Source organism: Rutilus rutilus (assembly GCF_951802725.1).
Source record: "Rutilus rutilus genome assembly, chromosome: 25".
In the NCBI taxonomy this organism is placed as follows: Eukaryota; Metazoa; Chordata; class Actinopteri; order Cypriniformes; family Leuciscidae; genus Rutilus; species Rutilus rutilus.
The window spans coordinates 3,234,329-3,250,011 of record NC_140229.1 but is presented as its reverse complement, the minus strand read 5'-3'; the positions used below and the strand labels follow the sequence as shown (position 1 = coordinate 3,250,011).

General features: G+C 37.7%; 1 protein-coding gene across 2 annotated transcripts in view; it reads left to right on the top strand.

The window, feature by feature from the left end:
* The first annotated feature begins 488 nt into the window (after window positions 1–488).
* The window catches only part of ttc28 (tetratricopeptide repeat domain 28), a 307,380-nt gene continuing 292,185 nt past the window's right edge, over window positions 489–15,683 (top strand). For both annotated transcript variants that reach the window (XM_084400084.1, XM_084400083.1), the window contains exon 1: window positions 489–766. In XM_084400084.1, the coding sequence (XP_084256210.1) occupies window positions 737–766 (30 nt within the window). In that variant the 5' untranslated portion in view covers window positions 489–736. The remainder of the gene's footprint in view (window positions 767–15,683) is intronic.

Here is a 15,683-nt window from a genome sequence, read left to right as displayed (position 1 = left end):
AGTCTGAGATTTTTTTTCAATCAAGAGGGACTTTGATCATGTTAATTGTATTTAACCTATTTATTTATTGTTTGTTGGTTAAGTATGGTAGCCTACATTGTAGGCTACCATACTTAACCAACATGTAGGCTATTAATTCAGTACCACTGTAGGCTGTCAAATAACGGTAGGCCTACAGCTGATACACCATGGTATTGCTGGTAATATAATTTTTTTGTAAATAAAAATAATAATAATTCGCAATCTATAATTACGGCATTTGAGTAGATAGCTATAGATGAGCTATAGTTAATGAATTATCTTGGTCAGTCAATGTTTCTAGTCTGAAAATACGGTAATAGTTTGAAAATATTTTGTCACACAATAACTAAAAGTTATGAAAGATGCTCCAGTAAGTGAAATGCACTGTAATTTGGGCCTAACTAGTCGCAGTAGGTAACTTAACTCCCGTCTGATGTCATAAATAGTAACTGAAGCCCTGAACTACTGAAACCATCTGAACCGCCTCTACCGGGAGGAGAGAGAGAAGAAAAACATGGCGAACTTTCCTCTGGAATAACTGTTTTCTGAAGAGCTACTGAGTGTTTCTGCAAGCGCTGTGCACGAGCCGATTTGTGCATCAACACACACTCTGAATCTGAAAACTTTTGAGTCGAGGCTTTTTCTCATGGATTCGTTTCGTGTGAAGTATCATGGGATTAAAGTTTGAAACAGTTGGATATTAAAGTAGGACAGGATGGAGAAACAAGGAGCAAGACGCGAAAAGGTAAATAAACGCTCATCTAAGTGTGAAATGTGAGACTTGATTGTGTTGTGTAACAATGTGAAGCAAAACTGGATTTATTATTGCGGTATATTTTCATTAAGACAGGCTTTCCTGTTGGCGTGCCACAGAGTGCAATAGCAAAGCCACATATAGGCTACTAAAAACAGTCAAATTTGACATGCGAATCAGTGTGTTAGATTCTTTCCAGCACTCTTTTTAGTTCTACAGGGTTATTATGTAACTTTACATTGTGGTTGAGTAACATGTCATTGTTGTTGCTGCTAATAGAGTTACAGTGTGTTTGCATGAAGAGGTTAAATGGACTAAATTGTCAGTGCATTATTTTTTTTATTTTTTTGTTAAACTTGATTGCAAAGACTTACACTTTCATAATGCCGGTGTTCTGACATTTCATCTCAGACTACAGGATATCAAAAGTTACAGTCAGTCAATAATCATTACAGGCATCAGGCACTTTGTGAAGAGCCATAGTCAGATGAATGGTGAAATGTCTGGGCTGGTAACCCAAAGGTTGTAGGTTAAAACCATGCATGTGTTCATCTGTAATTTTTTTGTGCTTTTCATGCTAAGAATTTACTGTAAGTTGTTTAAAGTTTACTGTAAGTTGGATAAAAGTGTCAGATTAATGGCAAATTAATCAAGTCCTGACATCTGCAACCAATTTCCTGTCAAAAACCATTACTTTTTATCCCGTAAAGCCCTTTTTGAGACAAAGAGACAAAATAATATGAATTTATGTGAATCAGACACCTATTTTTCAATGTTGTCTCAACTACTCTGACAGAGTTGTACAAACAATTTCATATTGAACAATAATACTGCAAAAAATGGTTTGTGAGCTCCCAGCATGCATTGCAATGTGAATCAAATGGAGTTTGAGTAAATTATGCAGTTACTGTTATAGGATTATTGATTTGCTGGCTTTATTTGTGCTTCTGCTGCTTTTCTTGTCTTCACTGGTTATTTGTTATATGTTGATTTTGAGAGCTCATCATTTTACTTGTTTGTCGATTGTCTCCTTTAAGGTGTGTGTGACTATTTCTAACTATTGTGCACATACACACTATATTGCTTTGCAAGATGTGCTTCACAAACAAATATTGCAGTTTTCCTCAGTTATCACAAATTCATTTCTTTAGTTCTTCTAATTATATTTTACAGTACTAGAAATATATTGTCAATACTTTATAGTCAATTATTGAATTTATAGAGTAAAACAAAGTGAACAAATTCACTTTGAGAGTGATAATTCAAAGTGAGAGCTTAAAGGTAGGGTAGGCAATTTCAGAGAGGCTAACAATAGCAAGCTAGCTTTGAGAGCGTGAGATCAGAGCGTCTCCAAAGCCACACCTCCCTCAAAACACATGAACACCCACAGAAGAGTCCGCAAAACATCACGAGAGACGGCGTTAAACTACCTCATGTCTCAAAGCACATAACATTACGATAATAATGAACATAAACAACTTACAAAGTTCTAGTTGTATCACCTGACTGCTGTAGATTCATTTTGGCGTTGATATAGAAAAGTATGGAAATACATAATCTGACAGGCTGGTAGGACATCCTAATACTATCATTGCATTTGGACGAATATTTTTTAGTCCTGAGACTTCCCTAAAAGATATATAATTTTTTTTAAAAATATTTAGACCACTTCCATTATTTATTGCTATCAGGGTGTGAAGAGAGTTTCAACCAGAATAATAAAGTGTTTATGAAAAAAAAAAGCCTGCCTTTAAAGAATTAGTTCACTTCAGAATTAAAATTTCCTAATAATTTACTCACCCCAATGTCATCCAAGATGTTCATGTCTTTCTTTCTTCAGTTGAAAAAAATTATGGAAAACTCCATATAGTGGACTTCAATGGGGTCCAACGGTTTGAAGGTCCAAATGTGAGTTTCAGTGCAGCTTTAAAAGGCTCGACACGATCCCAGCCGTGGAATAAAGGTCTTATCTAGCCAAACCATCGCTCGTTTTCCCAAAAAATATAATATATATACTTTTTGACCACAAATGCTCGTCTTGCACTAGCTCTGAGATGCGCGTCCACGATTTCACGCATTACGTAATCACGTTGAAAGGTCACGCGTGACGGAGGCGGAAGGACCGACCTAGTGTTTACAAAGCGAACGTGCAAAGACTAACGCCCGTTTCACACATTCTCCGTTTGCAGTGCATATGCGGTGCATATTTAAAGCAAGGAAAACAAGTTATTTGTGACATGCAAGATTTATTATATAAAGATTTAAAGGTTGTAGCAGTGATTTCAGGCCCCCCAAAAAAAGATCACATTCATCTAATCTTTCCTAACGATCCGCTAGCTGCCCGCCCCATAAGCATGCCGTCAAAGAACCGCGTCTCTGTAGGCGGCCTAGGCTCTGAGATCTGCACACAAAAACAATTGGTTTCACCAACCACTCAAAACCAAAACAAATAGTGTTCCAACCAATCACCGACAGGGGGAGGGTGTTGTGAGGTTTTGTGCTCGTGCACGCGAAGTCAGAGCTGAAGAAGAAGCTGGCTCAAAACCTCACAACACCCTCCCCCTGTCTGTGATTGGTTGGAACACTATTTGTTTTGGTTTTGAGTGGTTGGTGAAACCAATTGCTTTTGTGTGCAGATCTCAGAGCCTAGGCAGCCTACAGAGACGCGGTTTTTTGACGGCACGCTTATGGGGCGGGCAGCTAGCGGATCGTTAGGAAAGATTAGATGAATGTGATCTTTTTTTGGGGGGGGCCTGAAATCACTGATACAACCTTTAACGGTATATGAGCCTGCTGTTTTTGTCAATTTTGTTTTAATTTAAAATATATGCAATTTTAATATAAGTACATGGTTAAATATTTTACCACTTGCTTGAGCAACTTAATATGTAATTATATAGAAGTAATGCTTTGAATAATACGTTGTTTAAATTGTGTTTAAACGTGAATACGTCTATTAAAGGGATACTCCACTTTTTTCGGAAATAAGCTCATTTTACATCTCCCCCAGAGTTAAACAGTTGAGTTTTACCGTTTTAGAATCCATTCAGCCGAACTCCGGGTCTGACGGTACCACTTTTAGCATAGCTTAGCACAGATCATTGATTCTGATGAGTCCAGTAGCATTTCTTTCAAAATGACCAAAGAGTTTCAATATTTTTCCTATTTAAAACTTGACTCTTCTGTAGTTAAACCGTGTACTAAGATCGACGGAAAATGAAAAGTTGCGATTTTCTAAGCCTATATGGCTAGGAACTACTCTCATTCCGGCGTAATAATCAAGGAACTGTGCGGCTGTACCATGAGTGCAGCAGGCGTAATGATATGACGCAGCGCCTGAAAATAGTCCCCAGCTCGATAACTTCTTCCAACGTGACCGGGACTAAGTTTGTCTAACCTATTAGACCTATTTTCAGGCGCTGCGTCATATCATTACGCCTGCTGCACCCATGGTACAGCCGCACAGTTCCTTGATTATTACGCCGGAATGAGAGTAGTTCCTAGTCATATAGGCTTAGAAAATCGCAACTTTTCATTTTCCGTCGATCTTAGTACACGGTTTAACTACAGAAGAGTCAAGTTTTAAATAGGAAAAATATTGAAACTCTTTGGTCATTTTGAAAGAAATGCTACTGGACTCATCAGAATCAATGATCTGTGCTAAGCTATGCTAAAAGTGGTACCGTCAGACCCGGAGTTCGGCTGAATGGATTCTAAAACGGTAAAACTCAACTGTTTAACTCTGGGGGAGATGTAAAATGAGCTTATTTCCGAAAAAAGTGGAGTATCCCTTTAAAGAGTGTATGTGTACAAAGAGAATCGCAATGCTGACAAAAAACTGTTTTTAAATAAAAGGTGCTGATAACTTCTGGATTTGAAATGCAAACAGTGAGTATGTGTTTGTGGTACAGACAGTACAGCCGCGGATCAGTTACGCACTGCAAACGCAGCATATGTGAAAGCGCTATAGCGCGTGCTGCTCCTGTACCGCATACGTACTGCAACACGAACCGCACACGCACTGCACACGGAGTATGTGTGAAACGGGCGTAAGTCAAACGCCCTTTACAAAAACAAAACAAACAAAAAAAAGGTAAAAAAAATAAATAATTATGTTGGACGATTTTGAAGTTAGAGAAGAAATTTAGATTTTTCGCCTGGCCTTTCCAACGCGATAACAACGTGTAGCACTTCGCAAAGTTAGTGCAAGACCAGCATTTGTTGGTAAAAAGTGTATAAATGTTTATTTTTTTATAAAATGAGCCATGGTTTGGTTAAATGAGACTCTTATCCCTCGTCTGGGATCGTGTCGAGACAATTTGAACCTTCAAACCGTTGAAGTCACTATATGGAGAAAAATCCTGGAGTGTTTTTCTCAAAAACCTTCATTTCTTTTCGACTGAAGAAAGAAAGACATGAACATCTTGGATGATGTGGGGGTGAGTAAATTATCAGGACATTTTAATTCTGAACTGAACTAATCCTTTAATGGATCATGTTCCTTTTATTTATCTTTGTTTTATTTAATTTCTCAAATATATATATTTTTCTAGATAAAGGAAGTCCATTGTTATGTCAGCGACTCCAATACCATACCACATACCGATACACTATGTTCAGATAGCAGGTGTTGAAAGCCAGACAGGATTTTGACGAAAGTTACATCACGTTGTCATCCAGACAACCTCCACCGTGGTCGTTCCCAGCAGACCATGAGATGTTAGGTGTTTTCAGACTCACCAGCAGATGTTGGTGGATGCACCTGTGTTTTCTTTGAACCCAGACTGGGAGAATGCGGAGAAAATTTCCAAGTGAATCAGTCGAGGTGTTTCAGGGGACCGCAGAAGGTCACGAAGTCTTAGAGTAAAAAAATCATCCTTAATGAAATATTTAGTAGCAGTAATTGTCAGTCATCAACGTCTCCCATGTCTCCAATCATATAATCATCGCTTTTTCCCAAAATGAAATTCCTTCCTTGCATTATAAACGAGAGGAAGTGTTTAATGCACAGATGCATCCTGATTGCAAAAATCATGCATTATTAGAGAATATGCATCAGTTGGCCAAACTATGGGGTTTTTTTCTTCAGGACTCAGGTGTTACATGAGCCAATGCAATATTAAAATTGTTTTTCATAACAGGTGCATGGAAATGCTGCTGAAGTGGAGATTTCGTACAAAGTGCAGGAGAAAAAAATATTTTGAGTCTTTGAAGATATGTGTTGTAATCCAAATCTACATGGATGAAGTGTAATAAAATAAACAGTTAAATGTGTATTTTGTTATATTTTCTTTCCGCTAGTCTGAAAGAAGACAAGTTATAGGAGCAAAATCTCAAAATTTATACCAATGCCTGAAATATCATGATTTTTGTTTAAAATAGAGATCATGATTCTCCCACAATTCTGAATAGACACCACAACAAAATAAAATGTAGGCCTAATGTACTAGAGGTTTTGATAAAATGTTAATTGCTGCAGTCTATACAAATATTCATTTTGAATGAAGGATTCAATGACTCGCTCATTAATACTTGTTTCATTATTCGATGAATCTGTGTTTTTGAATGGATCTCTTGAATTAATGATAAATCTGGTCTCCACCTACTGCCGTAACCATGTCATTTATACAATATTTATTTGAAAAGACTGTGTGTGAAGCGGTTTCATATACATGAGAACTTCTTTCTATGGGTCAGCGGCAGCGCCAACACAGATCTGAGATCGTATACTTGTCAAAGGTTTATCAGACGGCGCCAAATCGCTGTCAATTTGAAAAAATAATGAATCGTGCAGCTTGATTGGATCGGTCATTTAGTTTCAAAAGCTTATTTAATTTGCTGCTGTATCTATGCACACTTATATTGTTAGTTGCGGCTTATCATTTGCATTCACTAAATCAGAACAGAAAACCATGAGGTTTAAAGCTGTTCTGGCTGGTTTGCTGGTGTTAGTTGATCAAGTAAATCTGGCTGGTTAAGCTAGATAAGCTGGTGTTTCTAGCACAGCGTTTGCTGCATTTTTGGCACTACTGTGTTTTACTGTATAACCAGAGTCTTTAGATGTTCGTGAGATGCTCAGATGTTTGGAAAGGGTTTGGGCAGAGGAGAAGGCTGGAGACAGCTGTTGGACAGGCAGATAGTGTGTCGACTCGACGCCCCGCGGGCTCTTCTGAGCGGGCATCAGCTTCTCCAGCCGCTGCCTGATGCCTGATGCCTGCCAGAGGAGAGGCTTGTTTTCATTTTCCCAGGAATGCGCCTCAGCCCCCTGACCTGCTCGAGACGAGGCTGGGATCAGGAACGGGCAGACAGACGTGGAAACAGCAGGACGCAGGGATCAACTTAGTTTGGTGTGTCAAACTATTGGGCCAATCTCACCACAACGGGTCACGTTTTACTCCAAAATCGAAATAATTTTTTAATATTGAAGTTTAATCATTTTTATGTGAATTATTTTATTTTAATTTATTTTCAAATATATTTAATTAAAAAAAAAAATTTGCACATGTATGCTCTCCAAATAATTCTCATTAGGTAAGACTTTACTTGGAAGTTCATTGAAAATTTGTTTTTTACATTTTTCATGTAATATTTATTTTGTACGTATTTTATTTCAGCTTTGTTTCAATTAATGATTTACATTTTTAATTTCAAAATAATTAACATGAACAACACTGGTTATTGACAGATTTCATGAGATTCACTCTTAGTTTCGAGGGACGAGGGCCACAACTAGATTTGTGTGTGTGTGTCACATGTTGGCTTCAGACAGGGTAAAAGGCCTTGTTGTTAGCCTCTAGTTTAGTAGTTTGAGTCTAAGCCGGTTTAAAGTGAGCACTGATCAGAAGAACAGTGCGGCAGGAGGGGAGAACAATTTATACAGCACTCTTGGACAATCTGGAGTCCTGCCGACCTCTGGCCGACCCTGTGCTGTTAATAACAAACACACACTGGGTTATCACCATGCTTTTAAAGCATTGTCCCTATAGGGTCTTTGGCACCTGTGTTTATGATGGTGCACAAACCGTGGTCGGATTATTGATCATTAGGGCCGGAACATCATTGTTAATGAAGCTGCATTGCATTAATGTTCTGTTTTGCTATAGATTATTCCAAAGAGGTCTATAAAACCTGGAGAAAGCTGGAGAACTTGGCCTTCACAATCATTTCTAAAACGTGCATGACACCTATAGACTTACACTATATAGAACCCTACATTGTAAAAAATGATTTTTTGGTGAAGTAAATACTACTGAAAAAAAACGATGTAATTTACATGAAAAAGTTAGTTCAGGCAAGAATTAAAAAAACTAAGTAAATTCCATATCAGTACTTAATTCAAGCGAGTAGAAATGAAAGTGTAAATATCAACTCAATAAAATTAAGTAAAAATTACTCAACTTTTCTGATACTGGGGTTCCCATCATGCACTGGACCTTGAATAGTTAATGAGGTTCATTTTTCACTGTTTTCCAGCTGTATTTACACTGTTTTATCATTGCTTTTGTTGTCAGGATTAGTAACTTGCCATTTTGTGACATTTCGAGTAAATTTTCTGCTCAAAATGACACATTGAAACACAAAAATGATCCATCAAATGTTACCGTCATTGTGTATTGTCTACCAAGTATTGAGGTCTTTGCATTCACATGAGGCTTAACATCTGACATAATGTAGTATAAATTACCTAGATAATCTAAATAAAGCACATACTATAAATGACTGGTATAATTCAATATTATTGTTTGAGTGAAATGTAATGCAAAGGAAATTTCAACTAAATCGATATTAATCAACCTTTTACTAGCCAAGTTAAAATTACTTATTTTCTTTGTTACTTTCACTTAACTAGGTTAAGTAAAGTTTACTTAATTCCATATTCCAAGTAAATTTAACTTAAAGATTTCTAATTAAAGCTACTGATAAATATGTTTAGGTTTTTACTTGGCAAACTTTGTAAATTTACTAGCATTTTCTGAGTGAAAAAACTTAGCAAGCTTTTTTCAAGTAAATCCTACTCCAATTTTTTTTTCAGTGTAGGGTTCTCGACTCAGTTTTAAAGAACGCTTTATGCCATAAAAAGACAAATGTCTTAAACGATTGCATAATACTGTCATGTTTAACATGTTATTTCAATTTTTTCTAGTGATAAAGTATGTTTACGAGCTGTGTAATTCATAACATTTAATTAAAATTAAAACAAAATTAATTAAAACTAGCTTAAATCCATAAAATGATCCCACGATGGAAACCTGAAAGGTTCTACACATGAGGTTCTGTTTAGAACCTTTTCTTATACCATTCAAAAGTTTAGAATCATCGATTGTTTTGTTTTTAAAGAAATGAATCCTATACTAAAAATCTGAAACATCAAAAGTGTTTTCAACATTGATAATAATCAGAAATGTTTCTTAAGCAGCAAATCAGCATATTAGGATCATGTGACAGTCACACTGAAGACTGGAGTAATGATGCTGAAAAGTCAGCTTTGATCAAAGGAATAAATGACATTTAAGAAATGTATTCACACAGAAAACCGTTCATTTTACAATATTACAGTTTTTTTTTTTCTGTATTTTTAATCAAATAAATGCAGCCTTGCTGAGCTGAAGAGACTTATTTCAAAAACATAAACAAAAATCTTACTGATCCCAAACCTTTCAATAGTAGTGTAAATAAAAATAGATTTTATTAAAAAAATCTATCTCCACACTTAATTTCTGAACACCAAATCGACTACACTGATGTGTAAATGTGGGAGTTCATGTGGTTTAATATTTGTTTCATGTCAGAAAGTTTAAAATAAGACATTTTGGCAGCTTGGAATGGACTTTCAAGATCGTTATTATTTGACAGTTCTGGTTTGGGTCGTGACCAACATGAGCTCAGATTTGGTGCCGTCTTGATATTTTCTGGCCGTTTAGACTCAATGATAATCAATCAAGTCGCTCAAGACACTAATGGAATTAGTCTGTGTCCGGAGATCACTGAGGACTGGAGCATGACTCCATTATTATGTGTGTGGTCAGTTTACAGCTGTTATTTTTGGCCTGTTGAATGAAGTTGGAGTTGAACATGTGTTCCATATGTTACGTGTTCTGGTGCTGATCAGCATTGTGAGGTCTGTTGTCTCAGCTGAAGATGAAGATGACCACCGGCTCCATCTCTGCGCTGGTGCGGACACATTTGTCTGTTCAGAGTGACCTCCACCAAGGCTGTCATTATCTGCCATATAGACAGCGGCCAACATAAATACGCCTAACGCTGTTATCTGTGTCTGGCGCTGGATGGGGTGGAGGTAGGTTTTAACAGACTTTCCTGAAGCTTAAAAACAATTAAGCAAGTTAAAATCACACCAGGGAACTAAATGTTAAAAATGACAATCATAGTGCAAAACATTTATTTAAAGGGATACTTCACCGATTAGCATTAAGCTTTGTATCAGTAGAAACCCGGTAGTATTCTCGAATGGCTGTGCTTCCCTACCTCATGTCCCCCTGAGACGAGAGATTTCTGTATTGTGTGTCTGGAAAAAAAACTCTGATGACCCAAAAATCGTCATTTATCGTCATCAGAGGCGAGAGACTCCAGCCAGTAGGAGGAGCTCGTCCCGCATGTCTTCAACCCGCCCATAGGGGGATCTCACGATAAAACGCCGTCTTTTCAGTTTCGAGTCGACTAGTAGCCTAGCTGTATCATTTCTCCCGATACTGCGCTCTGTAACCAGTAGGCGTGGCTTGGGAGTGGCCTCGTAGGGCAGCGAAGCAAGTGCATTCTGGGAGTTGTTGTCTTTCATCCACATGAGCCAAAAATAAATTTTCTGGCTTTTCTCAGTCTAGAAGGCACCAACTTCTAAAATAATGTCACATTTCTACTACATAAATGACCCGATTTAAATACACATTCATCTTTCCAGCGGTGAAATATCCCTTTAATGTTGAAAGTGGTGTCGTTGTGTGACTATTTTAAAGAAATAATGTTTTTATATTTATATATCAATAAAACATACACTATTTTCCAGAAAATAAGGCACACAGGATCAAAATTGCAACACGGATCGCATCAGTGTATAATATATATGTTTTTCGGTGTTAAAGGTCGCTGCTATGGTCATTTATATGGTGTATTGGTTTTATTGTAAGGCTATTTCTATCCATTTTTTTTTGTCCATCATGTGAAAATCAGAGTTCACTTCATAATGTGTGCCACACATGAAACAATTGACTCGACCCATAATTGATTCCAGTTTGTTGTGAATGTGTTACTAAGCTAACAACATTATATTCTAGTAAACTTAAATACACGGCACACACAGGATTGGGTTATATATTTAGTATTTTTTATCATTACTTTCCAGTATTGAATGAAATTTGAGTCACACTTTAGATTAGGGTTCAATTCTCACTATTAACTATGACTTTTGCCTCAATAAACTCCTAATTACTGCTTATTAGTTGTTAAGGTAGTTGTTAAGTTTAGGTATTGGGTGAATTAAGGGATGTAGAATATGATCATGCAGGGTAAGACATTAATATGTGCTTTATAAGTACTAATAAACAGCCGATATCCAAGTAATATGCATGATAATAAGCAGTTAATAGTGAGAATTGGACCCTAAACTGAAGTGTTGCCGAAATTTGGAATCAACATCAACAGTGTTTGACATCCTAGATTCATGTTTTCATTGAGCTTAATTGCAGGGCGTTCTGGGATTTAAGTTGTTTTAAGGATAGGATGAAGGATATATGTGATACTGCCTTAGATTTGGCTAAAATAAAGGTATTTTGAAAGGAAGCATAATGTTTTTGACTACTTATTACATAGGCATGTAAATTATGCCTTAGGGTGCTTTCACATCTGTAGTTTGGTTCATTTGGTCCGGACCAAGGCCGAAAAATTATACTTTGTAGCATTGTTCAGGCGTTTTGGTTCCTTTTCACACCACACTGATTGCTCTGGTCCGGATCAGTTGATGAAACGAACCAAAATGCAGTCACGTGACAACATCCACTCGTTAGCCAGATGTATCTTGAATGTATTTCCATAACTGCACTTAGATTAATTAACGTGCGGGACAATTCCAACAGAACTCCCAAAAGTAAACAAGGAAAATCCAGCAGACAACACAACACTTTTTACTATGGAGAGACGACTGCGTGTGCTGATTGTATCTCTGGTCATAGTTTATTATATAGTTTGTCTACACCACTTTAGGCAAACAATAACATTGGAGAATGAAGCGAGGATGCGGCTTGAAAATAATGTTTTAATGCACTGCACACGTCGAAGGCACAACGCAAGACACTTCAGCAGGAGGCGTGCATTAATGTTGCCAGAGCCCGTCTACGGAGAGCCTGGCCACTCCCTATTAAGTCCTATTGTACCGAATTTTGGTTGTAGTTCCACCAGAGTTCCACTGGGGGCGATCGCCCATGAGTGCAGAATGAATGGGAGTCTATGGAGCTAGATGGCTAAATTTGAGAAATCTCAGATTTGATTGTAGGTTTTGCAAGTTCAACATGGGTTATAGGTCGAAAGTTGAATGAACGAGTACTTATGTCCTTTCGATTTCTTACAGGTTGAGTTGTTGTTGCCCATAACACGCTAGCATTCTGCTAATGAACGCTGATTGGTCAGTGAAGGACTGATTACGACCAGAGATACCGCTTGATGGTCTTTTAAAACAACAAAACAAAAACTCGCACGTGTGTTTACCTGTGTCAGCCATGTTGTCGATGCCTCGAGAGAAAAGAAAGTGCAGAGCGCGAAAGCACCAAAGTGACTGAAGGATTGCCTGGTCGTACGATGTGTATGACGTCATTGACATTTTAAAAGACTTTTTAAAGCAAATAAGTGACTCTAAAAAAATCTAACACCCAGCAATGTGTAATTTCTTTGCATCTCCTTTCGAATACAACATTCAAATTACTAGACAAAAAATTATATCCTGAAAAAAGTGGATTTTGATGGTTATACTGCCATAGACCTCCATTCATTCTGCACTCGTCCTGTGAGCGCCCTCATATGGAACCAGAGTGGAACTGCAACCAGTTCAGCAAAACCCATTATTTTTCTCATATTCTCCATTGTTGCAGCTCCTCTCTTCCCAGTCTGTCAGTAACGCTCTGTTTAGTTCCTGTCTCTATGAAGCCCCTCCTTCTGAAAAGCACACTGTGCTCTGATTGGTCGGCTGGAGAAGTGTGTTGTGATTGGTCGAGCGCTTCGAGTGTGTTTGGGAAATGTCCCGCCCCTTACCATAACCGCCAGTTTAACACACTACTAACTAACTCAACCAGGCCCCGCCCCTTTATTCTGCGCATTAATTATTTAAATGAGGAATATTGAGACGTGTTCGTTCCCGGAAGAAACTCAAGACTACAATGGAGGCGTTTCAGGGAGTTCAGAAACACTGACACTGATATAGAGAAGAAATATATTTGTGCTGAGTAACTTTGCAGAGCTTTTTCATGCTCAAACAGCAACATTACACACTGAAGAAAGTTGTTTCTCTTTATGAAAGTATTTTCTTGCTTTAGAGTTTATCATAGGTCGCTGAATACATATTTGTCTCTGTATTTCTCTGTGACGTTCAGCTGTTTTGCTTCTTAATCTGCTAAATTGGTACAAAATTCTGTTTCTCTCACATTTCCTTGCCACTCTTTGCACTCAGTTTTCTTCCCACTGATGCGCTGTGTGTCTTCCTGTCCATTTTCGTTCCTCTCCTTCACTCACGCTGTCGTTCTAGTGCTCCGGCTCTTCCTTTTGGCCTCTCTGGAAGTAATTATCCCACTGTGCTATCCCAGAATTCCTGCAGAAGGGAAGAGGGGTGTGGCCTGTGTGTGAGATTACAGGCTGGAGTTGCTTTCTTCGCCTGCCGTTTTACTTTCTCTCCCTCTCCCTCTCTCTCTCTCTGTCTCTCTTACTTTTTCTCTCCGTCTCCATCCCCTCCCTGTTTTTCCCTGTCGCTCTTGGGAATTCTCCAGATGTGAAGCTCTTAGGTGGCTAGTCATAAATTTCCTGAATTCTCTAAAGTCAGCAGGAGCCACTGGTGTGTGTCTCCCAGAGGAATCGACCTCACAGCCAAAACAATGAGCGCGGCCTGATGCACAATATAGCGGAATGTGATATTATTTTGCAATAAATAGCTATAGCTCAATAAACTGTCATGAACCATTTTGACCCATATTCCATCAAGCTCTTCTTTGCAGTTATTTTTAATTAGACATTTATCAATGTTGTTGGCTGTGCTCAGTCTCTCTTGCACATGTACAATCATGACCATATGAGCTAATTAGCATTTATCAATATAAATAAAAAAATATAATGCATAAATATATTCTAATCTAAGCCTCTTCTTGTTGACTAACGTTTAGGCGATTTCTGAAGGATCATGTGACACTGAAGACTGGAGTAATGATGCTGAAAATCACAGCTTTGATCACAGGAATAAATTACATTTGAATCATTTATTATAATTATTTTATTTTAAATTGTACAAATATTTCACAATATTATTGTTTTTTTTTCTGTTTTTTTTTTATCAAATAAATGCAATCTTGAAGAGACTTCTTTCAAAAACATTAAAAAATCTCACTGACCGCACACTTTTGAACAGTAGTGGATTACATTTCCTCAAAATAACATTTATGTGTGCATGTATGTATCGAGAACAGTTTTGGTTCCTCTCATGGTTTCTTCCTCATCTACATAAATATCTTGGAACAATTCTTTGGAACAATATGTACTGTATATTGTGATAAGCACTACAAATGCATTGACAATTGAATTGAAATTTGTAGTATCAGCCATCATATCAGATATCAGGCATATTTTTTTATCAGGCATATTCATTTTTTTTTTTTTTTTTTGCCACGGCCCAGTTTGAATAGTAAAATATCCCACGGCACACCACTAAGCACTAAAATAACCAAATTGCACAAACAAGCATTGCTTCAAATGGTATATTAAAACTGGATATATTAAAAGTAGTAATCACATTTAATGTCACACAACACAATAATAAGGTCTTATCAGGCCTGGACTGGTAATCTGGCATACCGGGCAAATGCCCGGTGGGCCGACGTGCTTCTTGGGCCGATACATCTCTTTTTTTTTTTTTTTTTTTTTGGCTTAACGGCCCATAAAACTCGTACATCGGCGGCCCATTCGTTTTGTATTGCTTAATTGGCGACGCTGGGTTAGTGCCGGTGTAATGCATTGGTCAAAAAAAGTCAGCGTTAGTTTGTCTTTCTGACAGACCGGCCCATGAAACATGTAGATCAGCGGCCCATTGGTTCTTTTCTTGATTGACACTGGGCTGGGCCAATCACATCTTTAAACGCCTCCCCCTCTGGGCTTTGAGTGAGCGTGCAGTGTCAGTGTGTATCTGTCAAAATAGTCTGAGAGATGGAGAAGAAACGCAAGGAATGTGCAGAGAAATAGCATGAAAAATATATACAGGCCCTTCAAGCAGATGCTGTAAATTGTGTCAAAATATATGTTTTATGATCATATGTAGTGGGCCCATCTGGGCCAAAATGCCACGGCCGAATATTTTTTTTTTTTTTTTTTTTTTTTTTTCAGTCCAGCCCTGGGTCTTATAATAGCTATGATGTTGTTGGTGATGATAAAACAACAAATTTACATGTCGCTGTCTGGCAGAAACCTCTTTTTTTATTTTATAATCAAACACTGTCTCATCAAAGTTGGTATTGTGGATTTATATATGGTCAGACACGTGCATGTGTCATTAATATTAACATTTAAGGAAACCAAACTCAGTACAGAGATATTTTGTCCATCACTGGAACGGGCTTCAGTGCATCGCATTACGTTTTCATCAACTTGCAGGTTATAAAGTTTATTGTAGCTATGCGTGCCCTCTGTTTTTCTTGTTGAATGCATTTGGACA